Here is an 18852-nt window from a genome sequence, read left to right on the forward strand (position 1 = left end):
AATTAATATAATTTTTTATTTATTAATCGTATTTTTCATGGTTTTGCGATTTGGTGACTAGTAGCCGCAATAAAGCCAGACTTTCTTGGCATTTTGCTATTAAGCAGGTAGACAACAAACATAAATTTAGATTTACTCAAATTATGTAAAAAGTGACATAATTCCCAAAAATAATATCTAAAATGCTATTTAAAATACCACAATGGATCAGAGAAAATCTCGGATGAAGAAGACTGCTTTTGAATAATTAATCTAATAAATACTAATCTCAATTTTTCATGTAAACAAAGGCTGTAATGGTACGTAAGTGTCCTAAAATGTAAAAAATTTTAAGAACTACTTGACTCCGCGAACTCCGTTTCATGGGCCTGCAAAACAGTCAGTCCTTCGTCAGTACTTTCTGTATTCCCCACACATTTAGGCACTATCATCTCTCCAGCATATTTGGAAGATCTAGATGAGATCGATAGCCGGTCGTTCGACTTGCAAATATAATATTTTCCATTACACATTCGTGGTAGCCGCCGCCGTTGCCACGTCGGCGCGGGCGCCTTATTTTGAGCTTTAATCAAACTGTCCTTACTTCTAAAATATTTGGCCCATGGTAATAATTTAAAGGACAATTCTATTTTTCACATAATTCCAATTAATATTTTGATATTTATGTAGGTAAGGATTAATAACGAATATGCAAAAAAAGTCACGCTAGAAGGAGATGATTTGAAGTAAATTTTTAAATGAAAGTAATGGTTATTATCCGTTAACCATAAAAGATAAGCTGCCCTGGGCTTTTTTGTAGATAATGATTAGTACTATAAACATGTACAACATTATTTTGATGTATCATCAGTATTTTTCGTAGTGGAAGCGAAATAATGAAATTTTTGGCAAATTTTTACCACTTTGGGTTATATTTTTGCTATTTTCGGTAGGATCCCTAATATTTTTCAGAATAATACATAGTCTGTGTGCTCTGCAAATGATCTAGTTTTCCAAAAGTAAAAGAATTTTTAAAATTAGTTCAGTAGTTATTGAACCCATTCAATACAAACAAACATACGAATAAAACAAACTTTTTCTCTTTATAATTAATGTAATTTTTTTAATTTTTTATTTTGTTTAGTAAATTTAAGTTATACTTACTATCAAAAAGTCAACAAAATAGTTTGGTTCTTTTTTAATTTCAATGTTTTAAGTAAGTTTTCATTTCGGATGAAAATTTGATTTTCCGTACGTCCGTACGAAAATTTGATTTCGGATGAAAATTTGATACGTACATTGTTTTTACGTTTTATTTGACAGAAGTCCATAAACTATTTTTTTTTTCTTTAAATTGTTGTCGTTTTTGTTGGTAATTTCTATATGCGATATATTTTTAAATTAGCAGTTATCACTTAACAATGACGTAAATGCCACTTCCGACAAGCAATTATCGATTTTCTACAAGCAACAATGTCGGTTCTGGCACTTCCGACAAATCAGCATTACTCGTACCCCGTTAAAAAGGTCAGAAGTGACTTTTCTCATATTTAGGCATAAAATACGAGATACTCATAATAACATATGAAACGTAAATAACTTTTATAGTATAACCCTGAAATTTTTACTTATTTCAAGTAGGATCATGAATCCTACTTGAAATAAGTAAAAAGTTATGCACAATTTAGACTTTGAATCGCTCTCCTGTAAAGTTGTCGTTTTTCACATCCGACATTGTTAATAGTCATGGGCGATTTGTTTCCAAGTGCTTTCGTTTACCTCGAACATAACTAAAGAGTTTGTCGCAGGTGTACGGTGTGACTGTGCGAGCAACGGACGGCGGCGCGCCGGCGCTCTGGGCGGAGGCGACGCTCATCGTGGAGGTGGGCGACGTGGACGAGAACGCGCACGCGCCGGCCTTCCCCGCGCCCGCCATCGCCGCCACGGTGCGCGAGGACGCCGCGCCGCCCGCGCCCGTGCTGCGCGTCGCCGCCGCCGACGCCGACCCGCCCGGCCGCGACTCCCGTCTCGCCTACTACATCCTGGCTGGCTCCGGCATGCCGCACTTCGCCGTCGACGACACCGGCACCCTCCGCACGCAGACGCCGCTCGACCGCGAGACCGCGCCGCACTACTGGCTGACGCTGTGCGCGCAGGACCACGGCCTCGTGCCGCGCCACTCCTGCGTGCACGTGTACGTCGAGGTGGAGGACGTCAACGACGTGGCGCCGTGGCCGGAGCGCGCTGAGTACATCGCGGTCGTGCCGGAGCACTGCCCCCCCGGCACGCCGGTGGCTCGCGTAACCGCGGTGGACGGCGACGCGGCGCCGGCGCCCGCGCGCCTGCGCTACTCCATCGCGGCTGGCAACCCAGACGGCTTGTTCGCCGTCGACGAGCTCACCGGCGCCGTGACGACGACGGGCCGCGCGTTGGACCGCGAGGCGGCGGCGGCGCACGCGATCGAGGTGGCCGTGTCGGACGGCGAGCTGACGGGCTCGGCGCGCGTGCGCGTGCTGCTGGCGGACATCAACGACCACGCGCCCGCCTTCACGCAGAGCTACTACGACGTGCGCGTACCCGGGCTAGGGGCGCGGGGCGCGGTCGCCGGCGACGAAGACGACGCCAGCTCGGAGGGCGAGGCGGACGACGCGGACGACGCTGACGACGAGGGGGAGGGCGCGCGCTGGGAGCTGTGGGACGGCGACGAGGCGGCGGCGGGCGCGTACGCGGTCACGGTGCTGGCGCTGGATGCGGACGCGGGCGACAACGGCACGGTGCGCTACTCCGGCCGCGCGCGGGGGCCGGCGCGCCGCCTGTTGCGGGTGCATGCGCGCTCTGGCCGCGTCTACGTCTCTCCGCGCCTCGATCTAGCGCCGCCCCGCGCTCACGAGATTGCTGTATGTCATTTTTTATTAACCGCTTTGGGAATTACTGGTAGTAATTGTAATTTAATCAATAGAACCAAGAAGGTTTATTGATTAAATAACAATTGTGACAGTGTGGTGACAGCATGCACCTGTTGAGCAACTCTTCTCAGTTTAAAATGGGATATTATTAAATGCACATCAGAATAATTTTTCAGCACACTACCTTAATTCCGCTAATTAACTGAATACATACCAGAAAAACTAATGCTGATCAAAAAAATCAATTGATTAACTGAACATGTCCTTAAAAAAACTTAAACATCATACAAAATGAGACGACCTTTATAACCGAATTCACACCAAAAATATGGTTCATACATCGGATATATTATTTGTAAAACTAAAATTTAAATTGTTTATCAAAAATACTAACTTGCACTCTAAATTGGACAATCTTACAACTAAATTTCTAAAAATGATATCGAAAGGTGCATCACAATAAAATCAATTTCTATTATCAAAACAAGTCTACAAATTGACAAATCGTGCAACTAAAATATTTTTAACCTAACTTTATTTTCTTTTTGTTTCTCTGTTTTACTGAAAAACATGTTGGGGCCTCCTCATCTAACGCCGCACTCACTCCTTTGCGCTCGCTCTTTACTCTTTAGCGACCACAGATATATCTTGATCTATTTCTGTGTTAGCGACAAAGATTTTTGGTAATTATGATGAGATATGGGGAAAGATTTTACCATTCTAAAACTATATACCTAATTCAAGGTTTCTTGATAAAAATTATCAAAATTCACTACTGTATTGTAATTGTATGGGTCAATAAATTTATTAATGATAATTAATAGCAATGTTGGCCCAATACGACTTGATTGGGTTAGTTTAGATAACGACTAATATTGATTTATAATAAAATCCAGAATGAGCTTATAAAATGTGGATTGCGATTAATCTATTTCAGATATAAAAAATTCTATCCGAGCGACTGTATTACTAAGTGAGCGACTGGAAATACATAGCGGGCAACTTCAATATTAAATATAGATTCATTTTTTCTAAGTGAGCTTATTTATTACGAGCTACTAAAAAGTTCACTTTTGTGAGCTGCTTTATTAATGATAATTGGTTACTGATATTCTATTTGAGGCTTTATGTTTTATATTTTGATAGCGTTTTAATGAAAACTACATATTGTTAATTGCGAGCTGGGTGGAGAGTTTCTAGGGTGTTAAAGAGATATCGTTCTGTGTCGAATCTACCCGCCATGACTTTTTTCGGTTAGGTTAGATGGCTAAGGCGGGCTATATAAACGGGGTCTAAAAATGCCATTTATAAATTTTATTACGTTTACGTCCTGCAAAACTTACCTTGTGTGATGACGTAAGTTTTGCAGGACGTAAACGTGAATTCAGATTGAGATTATTTCTTGTAAATGTTAAGGATTGTTAAAAGTTCTAATGGAATATCATTGTAATGGCATAAAGCTACGTGAAATTTATAAATGGCATTTTTAGACGGCTCTAATATGATCCTAATTTAATGGTGACGCCATTACAATGTTATTAACTGTCAGTGTCATAGGGACCAAGGTTCGCCGCACCGAGTATAGAAGAGTATGGAATAAATTAATATGTCAACAAACTTATAACTATTACATCATTTATAAAATAGGGTCCGTCAGAAAGATAAGTATGTCCGTTTGTATGACCATGGCGACAAACTGCCACACGCAGAGTCGAACATAATTAAATGTAATTTCAAATTTTGAAAAAATTAAGCCTTATAATATAAGTCATATATTTATCTTTCAAACTCTTCATTAAATTGAAAGTTAATATCTAAAATAATTCAATGTCTCCGAGTACGGCGGAAAAAGTTGTTTTATTATGTACGCACCGTTACAAAATACTTGATTTTTATCGCAACTTGAATGCCCTGCAATATTAATGCTACTTACTATATTACCGTAAAATCAAAATCACAAGCCTTATTTTTTGTTATTAAAGTGTCCGACCTTCGAAAAACCTAAGCTCGTCATTTCAACCCTATATGCATCATGCATATTAAAATTTTTATATGTTTTCTAGGTGCGGGCGTGCGACGGCGGACGGCCGGCGCGGTGCGCGGTGGCGCGCGTGCGCGTGCGCGGCGCGGGGCGGGGCGGGGGCGGAGCGCCGGTGCTGCGCGCGCCCGCGCCGCTGCAGGCCGCCGAGCTGGACGCGCCCGGCTTCCTCCTGGCGCTGCTGCAGGCCACCGACCCCGACGGCGACGCTCTCTACTACGACATCGTCGGTCGGTATACCTCCCGCCGCTCATTTTAGGACGATTTATCATTAAAGAGACGGCATTAACCTCTCGCATCGCAGACGGCGATCCAGACGGCGACTGGGTGGTGGGGCGCGAGGACGGCAGCGTGGTGCTGGCGCGCCGGCTGCTGTGGGAGCGGCGCGCGGCGTACGCGCTCAACGTGAGCGTCACCGACGGCGCGCGCACGACGCATGCGCTCGTGGCCGTGACCGTGATCAACGACGCGCACGAGGGGGGCGTGGCGTTCGAGCGCGAGCGGTATGCGGTGGACGTGTCGGAGGCGGCGCGGCCGGGCGAGGCGCTGGTGGCGCTGCGGGCGGCAGCGGCGGGCGGCGCGCGCCTGCTGTACGGTGTGCTGGCCGCGCGCGCACCGCGTGATCTGCCGCTGTTCCGCCTGCACGAGCTCACCGGCGTGCTGGAATTGGCGCGCCCGCTCGACCGGTAAGCGTTCAGTGGTCATTTTCGTCTCGTCAAGTGTTTTTTGTCGTCGAGTTTGCCCTCACGAAAATAGGTAACTAGCGACACTAGAACTTTGCCTTCGAGTAATTACTATTATTAGCATTCAGAATTGTTTGATGGTTTTTAGCAAAAGTAAAGATTTATTGAAGCTTATTTCTTATTTAATTTTATTTTTTCAAATTGTTTGTCACTTAACACTTTAGAGTTTGGGAGTTTTGTAAATTGTTCTAAAATAAGTAAAAACGTTAACTTACATATCAATTTAAAAACAGATGGTCGTTTTTTTGTTCTAAGCTCTTGTAATTACCCGGCAGTCGGGTAATTACAAGAGTCGGTCTCTTGTAATTACCCGACTGCCGGGAGGGTTATGTGTTTGGCGCGTATCTTGAATGTAGGTAATATTCTTTATTACCTTGTATCTCCAGAACCACTAAATGGATTTTCACAATTGAGGTATCGTTAGATTTGTCTTAATGACCCAAGTGTTCTTAGATAGGTGATATTTAAAACAAAATGGCAAATGTTTGACGCCTGTGAGGTAAAAAAAATAAAAATTCTACCAAGCATATCGAGTAGGGTATCAAAATAAAGGATTTTAAACACTGAATCTAAATATGTATATAACTTGCAGTTTTAATAATATTAACTGGAACGATAAATCTACACTAATAATAAAAAGTGGAAAGATTTTATTTTTTGTTTGTTTGGCTCCGAAACTACTGGACCGATTTGAAAAATTATTTTACCATTGGAATTCTACATTATTTTTGCTGAACATAGGCTTAATTTTATTTTCGAAAAAAAAATAGGGTCCCGTAAGATATTTAGGTTCTTCGGACGCAATGTGTAAAAAATCAACCAGAAAAGTTACTTATTTTACCTACGCTGCCTAAACTATAAAAGATAGAACCATAAAATGTTCGTAGTATTTGTAGAACTTATCAATATCTACAAAAAAGTCCGCAACACACTATACGTATCTGTGTCGAGTGAGGCACAATAACCATTTTTTTATTTAAAAAATCTTGAATTTTTTTGTACTACATTTAAACGCGTTTATTTTACTCATTCTTTTAATTCTTACCACAATAAGTTATTCCATCACTAAGTACAGTTTATTAACCCCCGACAAAAAAGAGGGGTGTTATAAGTTTGACGTGTCTACTGTCGGTCTGTATGTCTGTCTGTCTGTCTGTCTGTGTGTGTATCTGTCCGTGGCATCGTAGCATCCAAAAGGGGGGACCGATTTTGATCTAGTTTTTTTTGTTTGAAAGCTGACTTCATTGAGAGTGTTCTTAGCTATAGTTCATCATCATCATCAGCCTGCTCCGTGCTGAAAAATCGCGGTTCATCTGGTTCGTGAAGGGCCGATTAGCAACTTGCAGTCGTTTGGTGGGCTTTATTGCATTCTAGTTCGTGACATTTATGAATATTTACATTACATGATGGAAAGTTGACCTGGTGCATACATTAATGGAAAGTTGACCTGGTGCTGCAGCATCACCTGGTAATCAATAGGATACCCAACTCCTCACCAACTTAGTGCAACGGTTTCGTGTTTGGGCTCATTTGAATTGCGACAACTAGTAAAACGTAGATAACCAATAAATTTTTACATGCTGCTGCTGCAGCATCACCTGGATTCTATAGGAGCCGAGCTCCATATGAACCCAAAGTGGAGGTTTCATGTTTGGACTCATATTGACGGCCTCATCCAAAAGGACATTCGTAGATGGTATTCATTGGGATATAATATGATTCTGTTGATAGGAATTATTCTGCACTATAACCAACACAAGTTTAAAAAGCATGAAATAAAATTAAATTAAGAAATTAAAAAAACCCGCCAAACAACTTTAAAAAGTAATGAAATAATATATTTTACTGACTTTAAGTTTAAATAATTCCTAAGTGTAAAGTGATATTTTAGTCCATAATTGTTGTCACGGTGTGTCGGGGGACCGCTAATGTAGATGTTTGATTTCACATAAAATTATAGTTTAAGGGTCAGTTCACAGCGAACCGAATCGAGACAATCAGTGACATGGCGATACAAAATGCAAAATACACTGTTGGCGGTCCCCCGACACACCGTGACAACAATTATGCACTAAAATATCACTTTACACTTAGGAATTATTTAAACTTAAAGTCAGTAAAATATATTATTTCATTCTTTTTTAAAGTTGTTTGGCGGGGGTTTTTTTTTAATTTCTTAATTTAATTTTATGCAGATAATATTTGGTCTTTGAATGAATAAAATTGGACATTTGGTTTTGAAATTATGGCGAAATTAAAATATTACGATAGTGCGCGTGCGGGAGGAAGACAATCTGTTTAATACGAATAAGAGGTATGACAGATGACATAAGTACACAAAATAATATTGTGAATTGAGAACATTGACATTATAAAGATCCCACCCAGTAAAGGTTCATATCTAGGCAGGTATGGAAGTTTTTAGGTCGTTAGCTGTTATTTTAGTTATAGCAAATGATAACAGATGGCACTATACAAATTTTGTAGTCCGCTACATCGCACTATCGAAAACTTTATGTGAGCCTATATAAGCCCGAGTTAGTTTCGAATAAACCGAGTTCCAACAGCAGTGTGGTGGTTTCATTGAGGTTACCCTACGCAGCAACATATGGTGCCGAAACCCGGGATCTAAGTGAGTGAGTAGTCAGTGTAGTGGTTTCATTGAGGGTACCCTACGCAGCAACACAATCTGTGCAGGGTGCAGCCAGCGTATAATGACTGCGTCGACGATATTGTTAGTGTTGGAGTCTGTGAATTGACCTGGGAATCATTTTGCTGACCGAGCCTTTCCTGGATATGCTTTTTGCAGCGCTCACCGACATCCACGCTGGCGGAGCCGCGGCCAACCGCTAGTAATAAAATAAGAAAAAACCAAAATCCGCCTGCATGGATAAATACATAATTAAAAATTAACTGACATTACTGAAACAAGATGAAAATTCAATGACAAAGTATTAAAAAAAACAATGATTTGGTATTTAAAACTAGAAACGTACATTGAAACAGTACCAAACCTACCGTTATAATAGGTACATTATAACGTATTGTAGGTACACTTAGAAATATCAGCACGGTAGTTTTTCAATTTTGTATTAGATTGATTGTCGAAATGGCTAGATGGCTACAACTAAAAAGTCGAAAATAAAATAAATTAATTAAAAATCAAAAAACCCAACTGCAAAAAATGTTAACTAAAAAGAACGAAACAAGACCTAATTCTGCCGGAGGCATCGAATCCATGTTTTAATTGATACGATTCTTGCTTACGAGTTTCATGCCAGGATAAATAGAAGGTTACATAGAAACATGTAGAAGAAGAAAGTGGATTATAAAATGCAGTCGGAGGCATAATATTTTATGATTTATGAATTAATGTTAAACTTGGTGCGACATGCCTCCGACTGCATTTTATAATCCACTTTCTTCTTCTATATTTTCTATGTGACCTTCTATTTATCCTGGCATGAAACTCGTAAGCAAGAGTCGTATCAATTAAAACATGAATTCGATGCCTCCGGCAGAATTAGGTCTTGTTTCGTTCTTTTTAGTTAACATTTTTGCAGTCGGGTTTTTTTGTTTTTAATTAATTTATTCACAGACTATACTTCACTTTTAAATATTCCAAGTAATGTGTCGTCACACTATGGTGGACAGGTTTTTTTGGCGGCATTTAAGCCGTAATGATCAATCAACATTTTTGTGGGTGTGTCTACGTTTTAAAAACGATTAGCATGAAAAAAAAAATGTCAAGTAGCCTTAGGGTCAATTCAGACCGCAACGCGACGCGTAGATGCATTTCTAAATTTGTACTGAATTGACAGATATCAATTGCGTAAGACGTCTGGCAAATCTGTCAAATCCATACAAATTTAGAGATGCATCTACGCCTTACGTTAGGTTCTGAATTGACCCTTAGATTGTACTATAAAGATTAGGTTTAAAGGTCTTTGGTCAATCCATATTATGTCCATTGGTATACATTTCATTTGCTAACGGGTTTTTGGACACCTCTTTTTGTCGCTAATAAACTGTAATTGAATTTTAACCTTTTTGCCGTAGTAAAATCGAAACGTTTACATAAATGGTTCGATTTTATTACTGCTCACATTTCACGCACGAAGATCCGAAATCATCATCAATCATCTACGTACCGAACAGGGAGACGGCGGCCACCCACGAGCTGACGGTGTGGGCGCGCGACCAAGCGCCACGCGCGTCAGTCGCGTTCGCGCGCGTCACCGTGCGCGTCCACGACGCCGACGAGCACACGCCCGAGTGGGGCCGGCGGCTGTGGGAGGCGCGCGTGCCCCGCACGGCCGCGCCGGGCGCGCTGCTGGCGCCGCTGCGCGCTTCCGACCGCGACGCCGGCGCCGCGCCGCCGCGCTACTCGCTCACCGGCGACGCCCGCGGCCTGTTCGTCGTCGACGACAACGGTGACGTGCGGCTGGCGCGCGCGCTGCCCGCCACCGGGCCGCGCGAGTACGCGCTCACGGTGCGCGCCGCCGGCCCGCCGCCCGCCGCGCGCGCCGCCACGCTGCCGCTTCACGTCATCGTGGTCGAGCCCGACGACGCGCCTCCCAGGTGCGATTACGAACACGACGTTGAAAAGAAATAATTCCTGCTCGCTATAATTTCCAAAAGGGCACTGAATCATTTAATAATAAATTATTGAATAAAAATAAAACTTAGTAACGTCGAGACATGTTTTGGGGGCAGGTTCGTGTCGGACGACATCGCGGTGGAGGTGTACGAGAACTCGGCGGCGGGCACGGTGGTGGCGACGGTGGAGGCGCGCTCGGCGACCGCTGTGCGGTACTGGCTGGCGGGGGGCGGGGGGCGATTCCGCCTCAACCCCGCCCACGGTGCGCTCGCCCTCGCCGCGCCGCTCGACTACGAGACCCGGGACCTCTACAACCTCACCGTCACCGCGCAGAACATGGTCAGCACCCCCCTAACGCCCCTAACCCCCCTAACGCCCGCACCTTCGACTCCTTTGACGGGTTCTATTCCTGCGTTAAAAATATTGTCTCCAATTTTGCTTAGGTTACTGCAGGTCGATTGACCGACCAGAAGGACGATCCGTGCGTCGAATGGATAGTTTATATCCTCTTCGGGATAGACATGTGGAAAGTCCAGATTCCTATCCCCTTTTTAAATATTTTTATGGACATAAGCTTGGGTGCTTACGTTTACAATATTGAGGTTTGAATTTTTTAAAACACAATTAAAAAATTATAACCTTGTCAATATTTTGTCGTTCATACTTTCTTAATTTTAAAAAGTTCATACATCAAACCATAAGCAATTTGCTTATGTTCGCATGGTCACAATTTTACTCACAACGTATGTTACGGGAGTAAAAGTAATATAGAGAACACTCGTGTCCTGCATACACTTTCGGGCGCTACAAAATAAGTCCCGCGGAGCTGGCCCGGTTACAATGAACCCGGCCGGCCGGGGAGATCACAACTGCCATCACAGCTCGCACGTTATGACCTCGTGTACTGCGCAGGGCGGCGGCGAGGCGACGGCGCGCGTGACGGTGCACGTGCTGGACCGCAACGAGTTCCCGCCGGTGCTCGAGTGCGCCCACTACCGCGGACGCGTCTCCGAGGTCAGACAACATAATATTATCCTTTCATCTGTCACGAACTGTCAAACCATTTTCGAAAATACTTTTTAATAGTCTAAGGTCTAAAGTCTAAGTCCCTTTTCACATGCATACGGTTGCGGCATGGTCGCCGTGCCGTACAAAGTAGAAATGTATGAGCTACGTAGACAGCTTTCACATGAGGGGATCAGAGTGACGTCACTAACTACAGGCCAGTTTCAATTTTATCAGCCATGGGGAAGGTCTTTAAGAAATTAATCTACAATAGGATTTTTTATCACTTTAAGTCCTTTTTTGACACAAATCAGCACGGATTCCTACCAGGAAGGTCAACAACTTCAAACCTTTTAGATTATGTAACAACTATCTATGAAGCAATGGAAAATAAAAGTGAAGTACACGCTATCTATACGGATTTTTCAAAGGCCTTCGACGTAGTTGATCAAAGGATTCTTCTAAATAAGCTAGCTCACGCCGGAATCTGTGGAAACCTACTCAGATGGTGCGAGTCTTACCTTATGAATAGGTCCCAGTTGGTTAAAGTCAGAGGATACAAGTCTGAACCAATAAAAGTGACAACCGGGGTGCCCCAGGGCTCACATCTAGGGCCTCTCTTCTTCCTTATTTTCGTAAATGACCTTTGCTCCACTATTACATCTAGGTACCAAATGTTTGCCGACGACCTTAAAATATACCGCATAATTAAAGACTATCGTGATATCAGACCCCTTCAAAGTTTTCATATTAAATTCACTCGCAAGCATAATCCCTTACATGCTACTTACTTCATAAAAAATTATCCTATTACAGAAGTCTCGACCATTCGGGATTTGGGTGTAGTGGTGGATACTAAATTGGACTTTCGGGAACATATTGACAACATCGTTAACAAAGGAACACGACTGGCAGGATTCGTAATACGCCAAACTAAATTCTTCAATGATCATGAAATTCCTATCCTCCTTTTCAACTGCTATGTAAGACCTATTCTTGAATACTGTTCTCAAATTTGGAACCCATCTTATGGAGTACACATTTCGCGAATTGAGAAAGTCCAAAAACAGTTTCTGTACCATCTTTCGTACACACAACCTATGTCGTGAACTAACATCATATTATGATAGTAGGTTCGAGTATTTTAAACTCTTTTCACTCGAAAGTAGACGCAACAGTGCTGACATTGTGTACCTGTCGAAATTAATGAACGGAGTCTTAGACACCCCTGGACTGGTAGAAAAATTGTATGTGGCTGTGCCACGGCCAGGTAGCCGCATACATAACAGGAAAACTTTCAACTTACCTTGCTCTCTAACTAACTATAGTCAACATGCACCGTTGTACCGTATATGTTCTACCTACAATAAAATCTGTAGCGAAATAGATATATTTAATGTAACCATTCACTCTTTGAAATCATCATTACTTCAAAAATATGTAACTAAATAATATTATTGTTAACTTTTAACTAGCATTTAAATTTTTATAAATGACTGTTAATGTACCTACCTATTGTTAATTTTTTGATGCATGCAGTGTTCACATCGAGAGGGCCAAACACTAATGTTATGTTATTAAATTCATTCCTTTTTTATGTTATCTGTAAAGTGTCTGGCAGGTTTTGTGAACCTTAAAAAAAATGACATGGCGACCGTGCCGTGACCCGTGTCATACGTTTTTACTTTGTACGGCACGGCGACCGTGCCGCAACCGTATGCATGTGAAAAGGGCATTAGAGTAAGACGCCCATTTTGTGCGCTTGACAGACGAGCTACTATACTGAGTGCGACAACATTTAGCTATAAAGAGCCCCGGAGACGATCAAACGGTTTGATTCAAACCTTACGTGTTTGATGCAACCGTTTGATGTCGGTTTGAACGGTTTGTCAAACGACACTGCGCAGTTTCATTCAATACGCGCTGTCGAGTACACGTCTTGTGATGCAGAAGATGCTCTAGATTCTAGAACGAGGATCGCGATTTTCTTATCTTATGTTTATAACGTTAATGTCCTCTGTCAGAAGAGAAAAAAAAAAGATATACGTGGGAGAGCCATGCTTCTGCACGAATGGGCCGGCTCGACTGAAGAAATACCACGTTCTCACAGAAAACCGGCGTGAAACAGCGCTTGCGCTGTGTTTCGCCGAGTGAGTGAGTTTACCGGAGGCCCAATCCCCTAACCTATTCCCTTCCCTACCCTCCTCTATTCCCTTCCCATCCCTACCCTCCCCTATTACGCTATTCCCTCTTAAAAGGCCTGCAACGCACCTGCAGCTCTTCTGATGCTGCGAGTGTCCATGGGCGACGGAAGTTGCTTTCCATCAGGTGACCCGTTTGCTCGTTTGCCCCCTTATTTCATAAAAAAAAGACTGGTCCAAAGAATGGTATGGACTATGGACTAACAATATCGTTTTACCCACGAACATCTACAGAATTCTTTTTTTCTTCTTCATAATCCAGCACTAAACTAAGTCGGGTTTGATCAAACCTTCAAACGCGTCGGAACACGATCAAACGGAGCGTCAAACAAACGAAAATATTAAATTTCATCAAACAAGCTTCAAACACGTAAATGTTTCACAAACCGTTCAAACTAGCTTTGTAAACGATCAAATCGGTTTGAGTCAAACCAAAATTTACGTGTTTGAGTCAAACCGTTTGATCGTCTTCGGGGCCCTTAAATAACATAAACCGATTTAAACCAATATGGCGGCTAACGCCCTAGTCGGGTTTGGACGAGTTTTTGGATTTAAGCTATTTATTGTCTCCTCTAAACATTATAATTCATTCCAGTTAAAGTCTAACGCAACTGGGGTATTTAATAGCAGAGTTTTACCTACCAATAAAACTCTTATTATGTCCGGAATCTTATTCAAGACCTTTAAACAAAATTGAGATGGTAGTAACGGTGATACGACATAATAAAATTTTCAAATCTTATTTTTTACGATTAAAGTGTATGGCCACTCTAGGATCGCTCGCTCACACTCTCTCTAAGGTTCAAAATTCTCACCTCGTTATACCTTATAGTATGAAAAGTTTTTATCCACTCGTAGTCGGCCGCAGCGGGTGCGCTCGTGCTGGACTCGGCTGGCGCGCCGCTGGTGCTCCGCACGACGGACGCGGACGGCACCGCCGGCCCGCGCACCTTCACCGTGCACCCGCCCGCCGCCGCCGCGCTGTTCCGCGTCGACGCCACCACCGGCGCGCTCGCGCTCGCCGCGCCACTCGACTACGAGGCCCGGGCCGTGCACGACTTCACTGTGCGCGTCGAGGACGCGGGCGTGCCGCGCCTGCCCGCCCACAGTACGGCCGCCGTCACCGTCGACGTCCTCGACGAGAACGATACGCCCCCCGCGTTCGAGCGCGTATCATACGAGGCCAGCGTCCTGCTGCCCACCGCCGCCGGCGTGCTCGTGCTGGCGCTGGCGGCTCGCGACCCCGACGGCCCCGCCGTCAAGTACGACATCGCAGACGGCGACCCCCGCGGCGCCTTCACGGTGGACGCGAGTGGCTCCTTACGCGTCGCTGACGCCGCCGCCGTGCCGCCCGCCGCGCGCCTGCGCGTGCGCGCCTCCGACGGCAAGTTCGCGGCGACGACGCGCGTCGACGTGCGCGCGCTCGAGCCCGACAACTCGGGCCTGGCGTTCCAGAAGGCGGACTACTACGGCTCCGTGGTTGAGAACTCGACGAAGCCCGCGACCGTGGTGGTGCCGGCCGTGCTGGGCGCCGCGCTCGACGAGCACGTGGAGTTCTCGATCCTCAACCCGGCGGAGGGGTTTGAGATCGGATCGACTTCGGGCGCGGTGCGCACCACGGGGCTGGCGTTCGACCGCGAGCTCCGCGACTCGTATATGCTGCTGGTGCAGGCGCGGAGCGCGGGGCGCGGCGCGGCGCGGGGGGCGGGGAGGGTGGCGCGCGCGCGGCTGCACGTGACGGTATCGGACGTCAACGACAACTGCCCGGTGTTCGTGGGGCTGCCGTATGCGGCGGCGGTGCGCGCTGGCGCCGAGCCCGGCCCGGTGCTGCGCGTGCGGGCCGTCGACGCTGACGCCAACGACAATGGCGAGGTGGGTGCTCTCGAAAATTCATGAGTATGTTGTGGTATTTTAAAAGCGTCGTAGTATATTAACAGTTCCGTGGTACATTGACTGATCATTACTTCGGGATCGCTAAAGTCTTGCGCCCCGAACATTAAAATATACAAAAGATTTTTTTTATTTATTTATTTAGGAAAACTTACAGCTAGATTAACAAATGGTTTTAAAATAACACAGGAAGGCCAATTACAAAGTTTTCAGAGACATAAAATACACTAGAAAAGTTAAACAAAGAAACAGACAGCAAACAAAGAATAGACATTATCAGATTTACATGTGCATAATATTATTGATATTTATTTACTAAAAAGGGGTCGCTAAGGTTCTTCTTTATACTGGTACAGAATAAGTCTAGTTCTGTGCTCCGAGTCATCTCATTATACGCTCTACTGGATCTAAAAACATAGGAGTTTCGACGATAGTTTATAATAAAACAATTGAAATTGTGTCTTTATTAGCATTGAAGACGTGAGTCGATGAAGTCGGCAACTATAGATTTCAAAATGATCATTTTTGCATAAATAGAGGCTTTAGGACCGGGAAAATTATTTGGAATAAAAAAATATGAATTTTATGTATAGCCAGATATCTTAATTCTTAGCCAGATAATGAAGTAGATAAGTTACAAGGTTTGTTCAAATTATACAATGAGTATAATTTGAACAAACCTTATATGATAAAATGTTAGTTATCTACATCCAGTCCAATCGTGATTAACTCTATCGTTTAATATGTGTTGTAAATGTCGGTCTGTCTCCGTGTGTGCCTGTCCGTAGCATCCAAAGTTGTATTCTTCACGTGTTAATGTAAAGATTATTACAAGAACGTGCACGATGTGTAGGTGCGGTACGAGATGAAGCGCGGTCACGGCGAGCTGTTCCGCGTGGACCGGCGGTCGGGCGAGGTCGCCCTCAAGCAGACTCTCGACGCCCACAACCAGCTCTACACGCTCGTCGTCGCCGCCTTCGACGGAGGTAGCCGACCCGAGCTTACGCCTTCTCGGAATTACTTTCGTTTGTAATATTCTCGCGGAGTTACAATTCCAACGATGTCATTCTCCGGTGCAGGCACGCCAGCGTGCGGGTCGGAGGCGACGGTGTCGGTGCGCGTGTGGGCGGGGGGCGCGGCGCCGGCGTGGCCCACCCCGCACGAGGCGCGCGCCGTGCGCGAGGACACGCCCCCCGGCACGCCGCTCGGCCCGCCCCTGCGCGCCGTCTCCCCGCTCTCCCGCCAGCTCATATACACGCTGCAGGAAGGCGCCGCCGACCTCTTCGAGATACATTTTGACACGGGTCAGTATTCGCCTCGGGCTTCCGGAGTGCTTTTACAGATGAACGGCGAACCGGCGGAGGGCAGTCGACAGGCCGGTCGTCACTGACCTAGTGCATTCGTGACGACCGGCCCGCTTCGAATGCGTCGAGTGTCCGGCACGGTAGAGTGCCGATCGTTTCAAAATGCACTCGAAGAATTCGTCCGCTAGGCCGCCCGAATGCGGCGCCCTAGCGGGCGGGGGAGACCCCACTGACTCCTACTTTTGCCCCGCAGCGCCCCGGGGGAGCGGCTCATGTGAGTACCCTCGCTAGGTCGTAGCTAGTATCGTGTAATGAGCATTCGTCGTTTTGAATCCGCACCCGACACCGCATCAGCACGCTTTGACCGTAATCCCCGAGCCGCATGCGTCACTGCATCTCATCCGCACTCGGATGCTCGAGCAGAGTACCGGACGGAAACGATAGGGAAGCTAGAAATCGATATTATAGACGTTAATTTGCGCCAAGCACCGTCAGCTCGCGACGCTTCGCTATCGTTTCTAGGTCGGTAGTCGGGCTCGGCCGTCGGAACAGGTTACGAGGCGGCGGTGTTGCAGGCACGCTGGTGGCGCGCGGCGCGCTGGACTACGAGGCGGCGCGGTCGCACGCGCTGGTGGTGCGCGCGACGGACGCGGCGAGTGGGCTGGCCGCTGACCTGGCGCTGACGCTGGACGTGCTCGACGCCAACGACTGCGCGCCGCAGTTCGATCGCGACGAGTACCGCGCCACCGTGACAGAGGCGGCCGCCGTCGGGACGACTCTTCTCACGATGCGCGCCACCGACGCCGACAGCGGTAATTTTCAGATTAAATTTGCTCCTGCCTTTTAGTGTAATAATAAAAAATGATGAAATTTACTTTCGAGTAATTTGGAAGACTGCCGTAAATTAGTTGCAGTGTTCATTAAAAGTTTAGTTACAGCTAGTTTTAGAGGTAATTCCCATGGAGTAGGTACTTAAACATGTGTTTTTTTCTGCAATATAACATCAAAGAATTCTATTTAATAAGTAGAAGTCTTTGTATAACGTCATGTGAAAGTTTTAAAAAACTAGAGACTATTATACGTATTTGACATGATTCGATATTCATGTCAAATACGTTGTGTCGATAGTTTTCATCGATACGAAACGTAGAACTTACGTGATTGTCGATCTCCAATGCTCGTTTTCTGGGAGCCAGGCGAGAACGGGGAGATCGTGTACTCGCTGGCGTCGTGGGGCGACGAGGGGGCGGCGGCGTTCGCGGTGGACGAGCGCAGCGGTGCGGTGCGCGTGGCGGCGGCGCTGGACCGCGAGACGCGCGCTACACACCACCTGCTCGTCACCGCCACCGACGCCGGCCGACCGCCGCTAGCCACCACCGTGCACCTCATCGTCGCAGGTATCACACCCCAAACTTAATAAATATAACTTTACTCCTAGTTAAAACCAACAAATTAAAAACGGTTCTTAAAAAAGTATTTAAAACAAAAAAAACTTAATAACTTTTTTTTGGCAATGGCCAGCGCTGCTGTCTTTGACAAAATAATTATGTCTTGCTTGATCACCTACCCCCATCGATCAATTTAAACGAAATGACATTTTTTAAAATGGGGATGTCGTACATTTCTATAATCGCGATAATTTTAATCATTTCATACTTTATGGTAGATGTTAATCAAACTTAAATTACTATTGATAACAAAATGAATATAGATTAATTTGGTATTATTTTATTTTATTTTAAGATACATGGAAAACTTACAGCTATTGTTACAATGAAATTAAAAAACCGGAATACATAATAAGGAGCCAATTAGAAGTTTTCACTAATAGTAATAGTTTACAGTATATTGACTTAAATATTTTATGAATACCTAGTACCTACTACTGCAACACAATTTACATTTTAGACAAGAATAGGTCAGGGTGTATCCTTAGGGGCACCATGGAAAAGAGACGGAAAAACTTTCGACTCCTTTTGCGGTATAATAAACCCTATATTTCCCCAGTTTAAATGTGTAGCGACGGTCATTACTGACATTTTCTACTATTATACTTTTTTATTTTTTATTTTAGAGGCACCGTTTAAAAGTTTTTCGACAAATATCTCGCAATACTCGAACGCACGCCATAGTCGAAAAAAAAATTTTAAACGTTGCCTCTAAAATAAAAAAATATAATAACAAAA

At 44.8% G+C, this 18852-nt stretch overlaps 1 protein-coding gene across 1 annotated transcript in view; it reads left to right on the plus strand.

Annotated features, from left to right (window-relative positions):
* Nucleotides 1-18852, plus strand: part of LOC121729114 (fat-like cadherin-related tumor suppressor homolog) — an 80873-nt gene that overhangs the window by 10904 nt on the left and 51117 nt on the right. The window contains exons 2-13 of the mRNA XM_042117500.1: nt 1788-2876; nt 4949-5153; nt 5228-5609; nt 9825-10247; nt 10383-10605; nt 11179-11280; nt 14331-15344; nt 16216-16348; nt 16442-16666; nt 16920-16940; nt 17242-17478; nt 17863-18063. Of these exons, the coding sequence (XP_041973434.1) occupies nt 1788-2876; nt 4949-5153; nt 5228-5609; nt 9825-10247; nt 10383-10605; nt 11179-11280; nt 14331-15344; nt 16216-16348; nt 16442-16666; nt 16920-16940; nt 17242-17478; nt 17863-18063 (4255 nt within the window). The remainder of the gene's footprint in view (nt 1-1787; nt 2877-4948; nt 5154-5227; nt 5610-9824; nt 10248-10382; nt 10606-11178; nt 11281-14330; nt 15345-16215; nt 16349-16441; nt 16667-16919; nt 16941-17241; nt 17479-17862; nt 18064-18852) is intronic.

The sequence above is a fragment of the Aricia agestis genome, chromosome 7 (genome assembly GCF_905147365.1).
Source record: "Aricia agestis chromosome 7, ilAriAges1.1, whole genome shotgun sequence".
In the NCBI taxonomy this organism is placed as follows: Eukaryota; Metazoa; Arthropoda; class Insecta; order Lepidoptera; family Lycaenidae; genus Aricia; species Aricia agestis.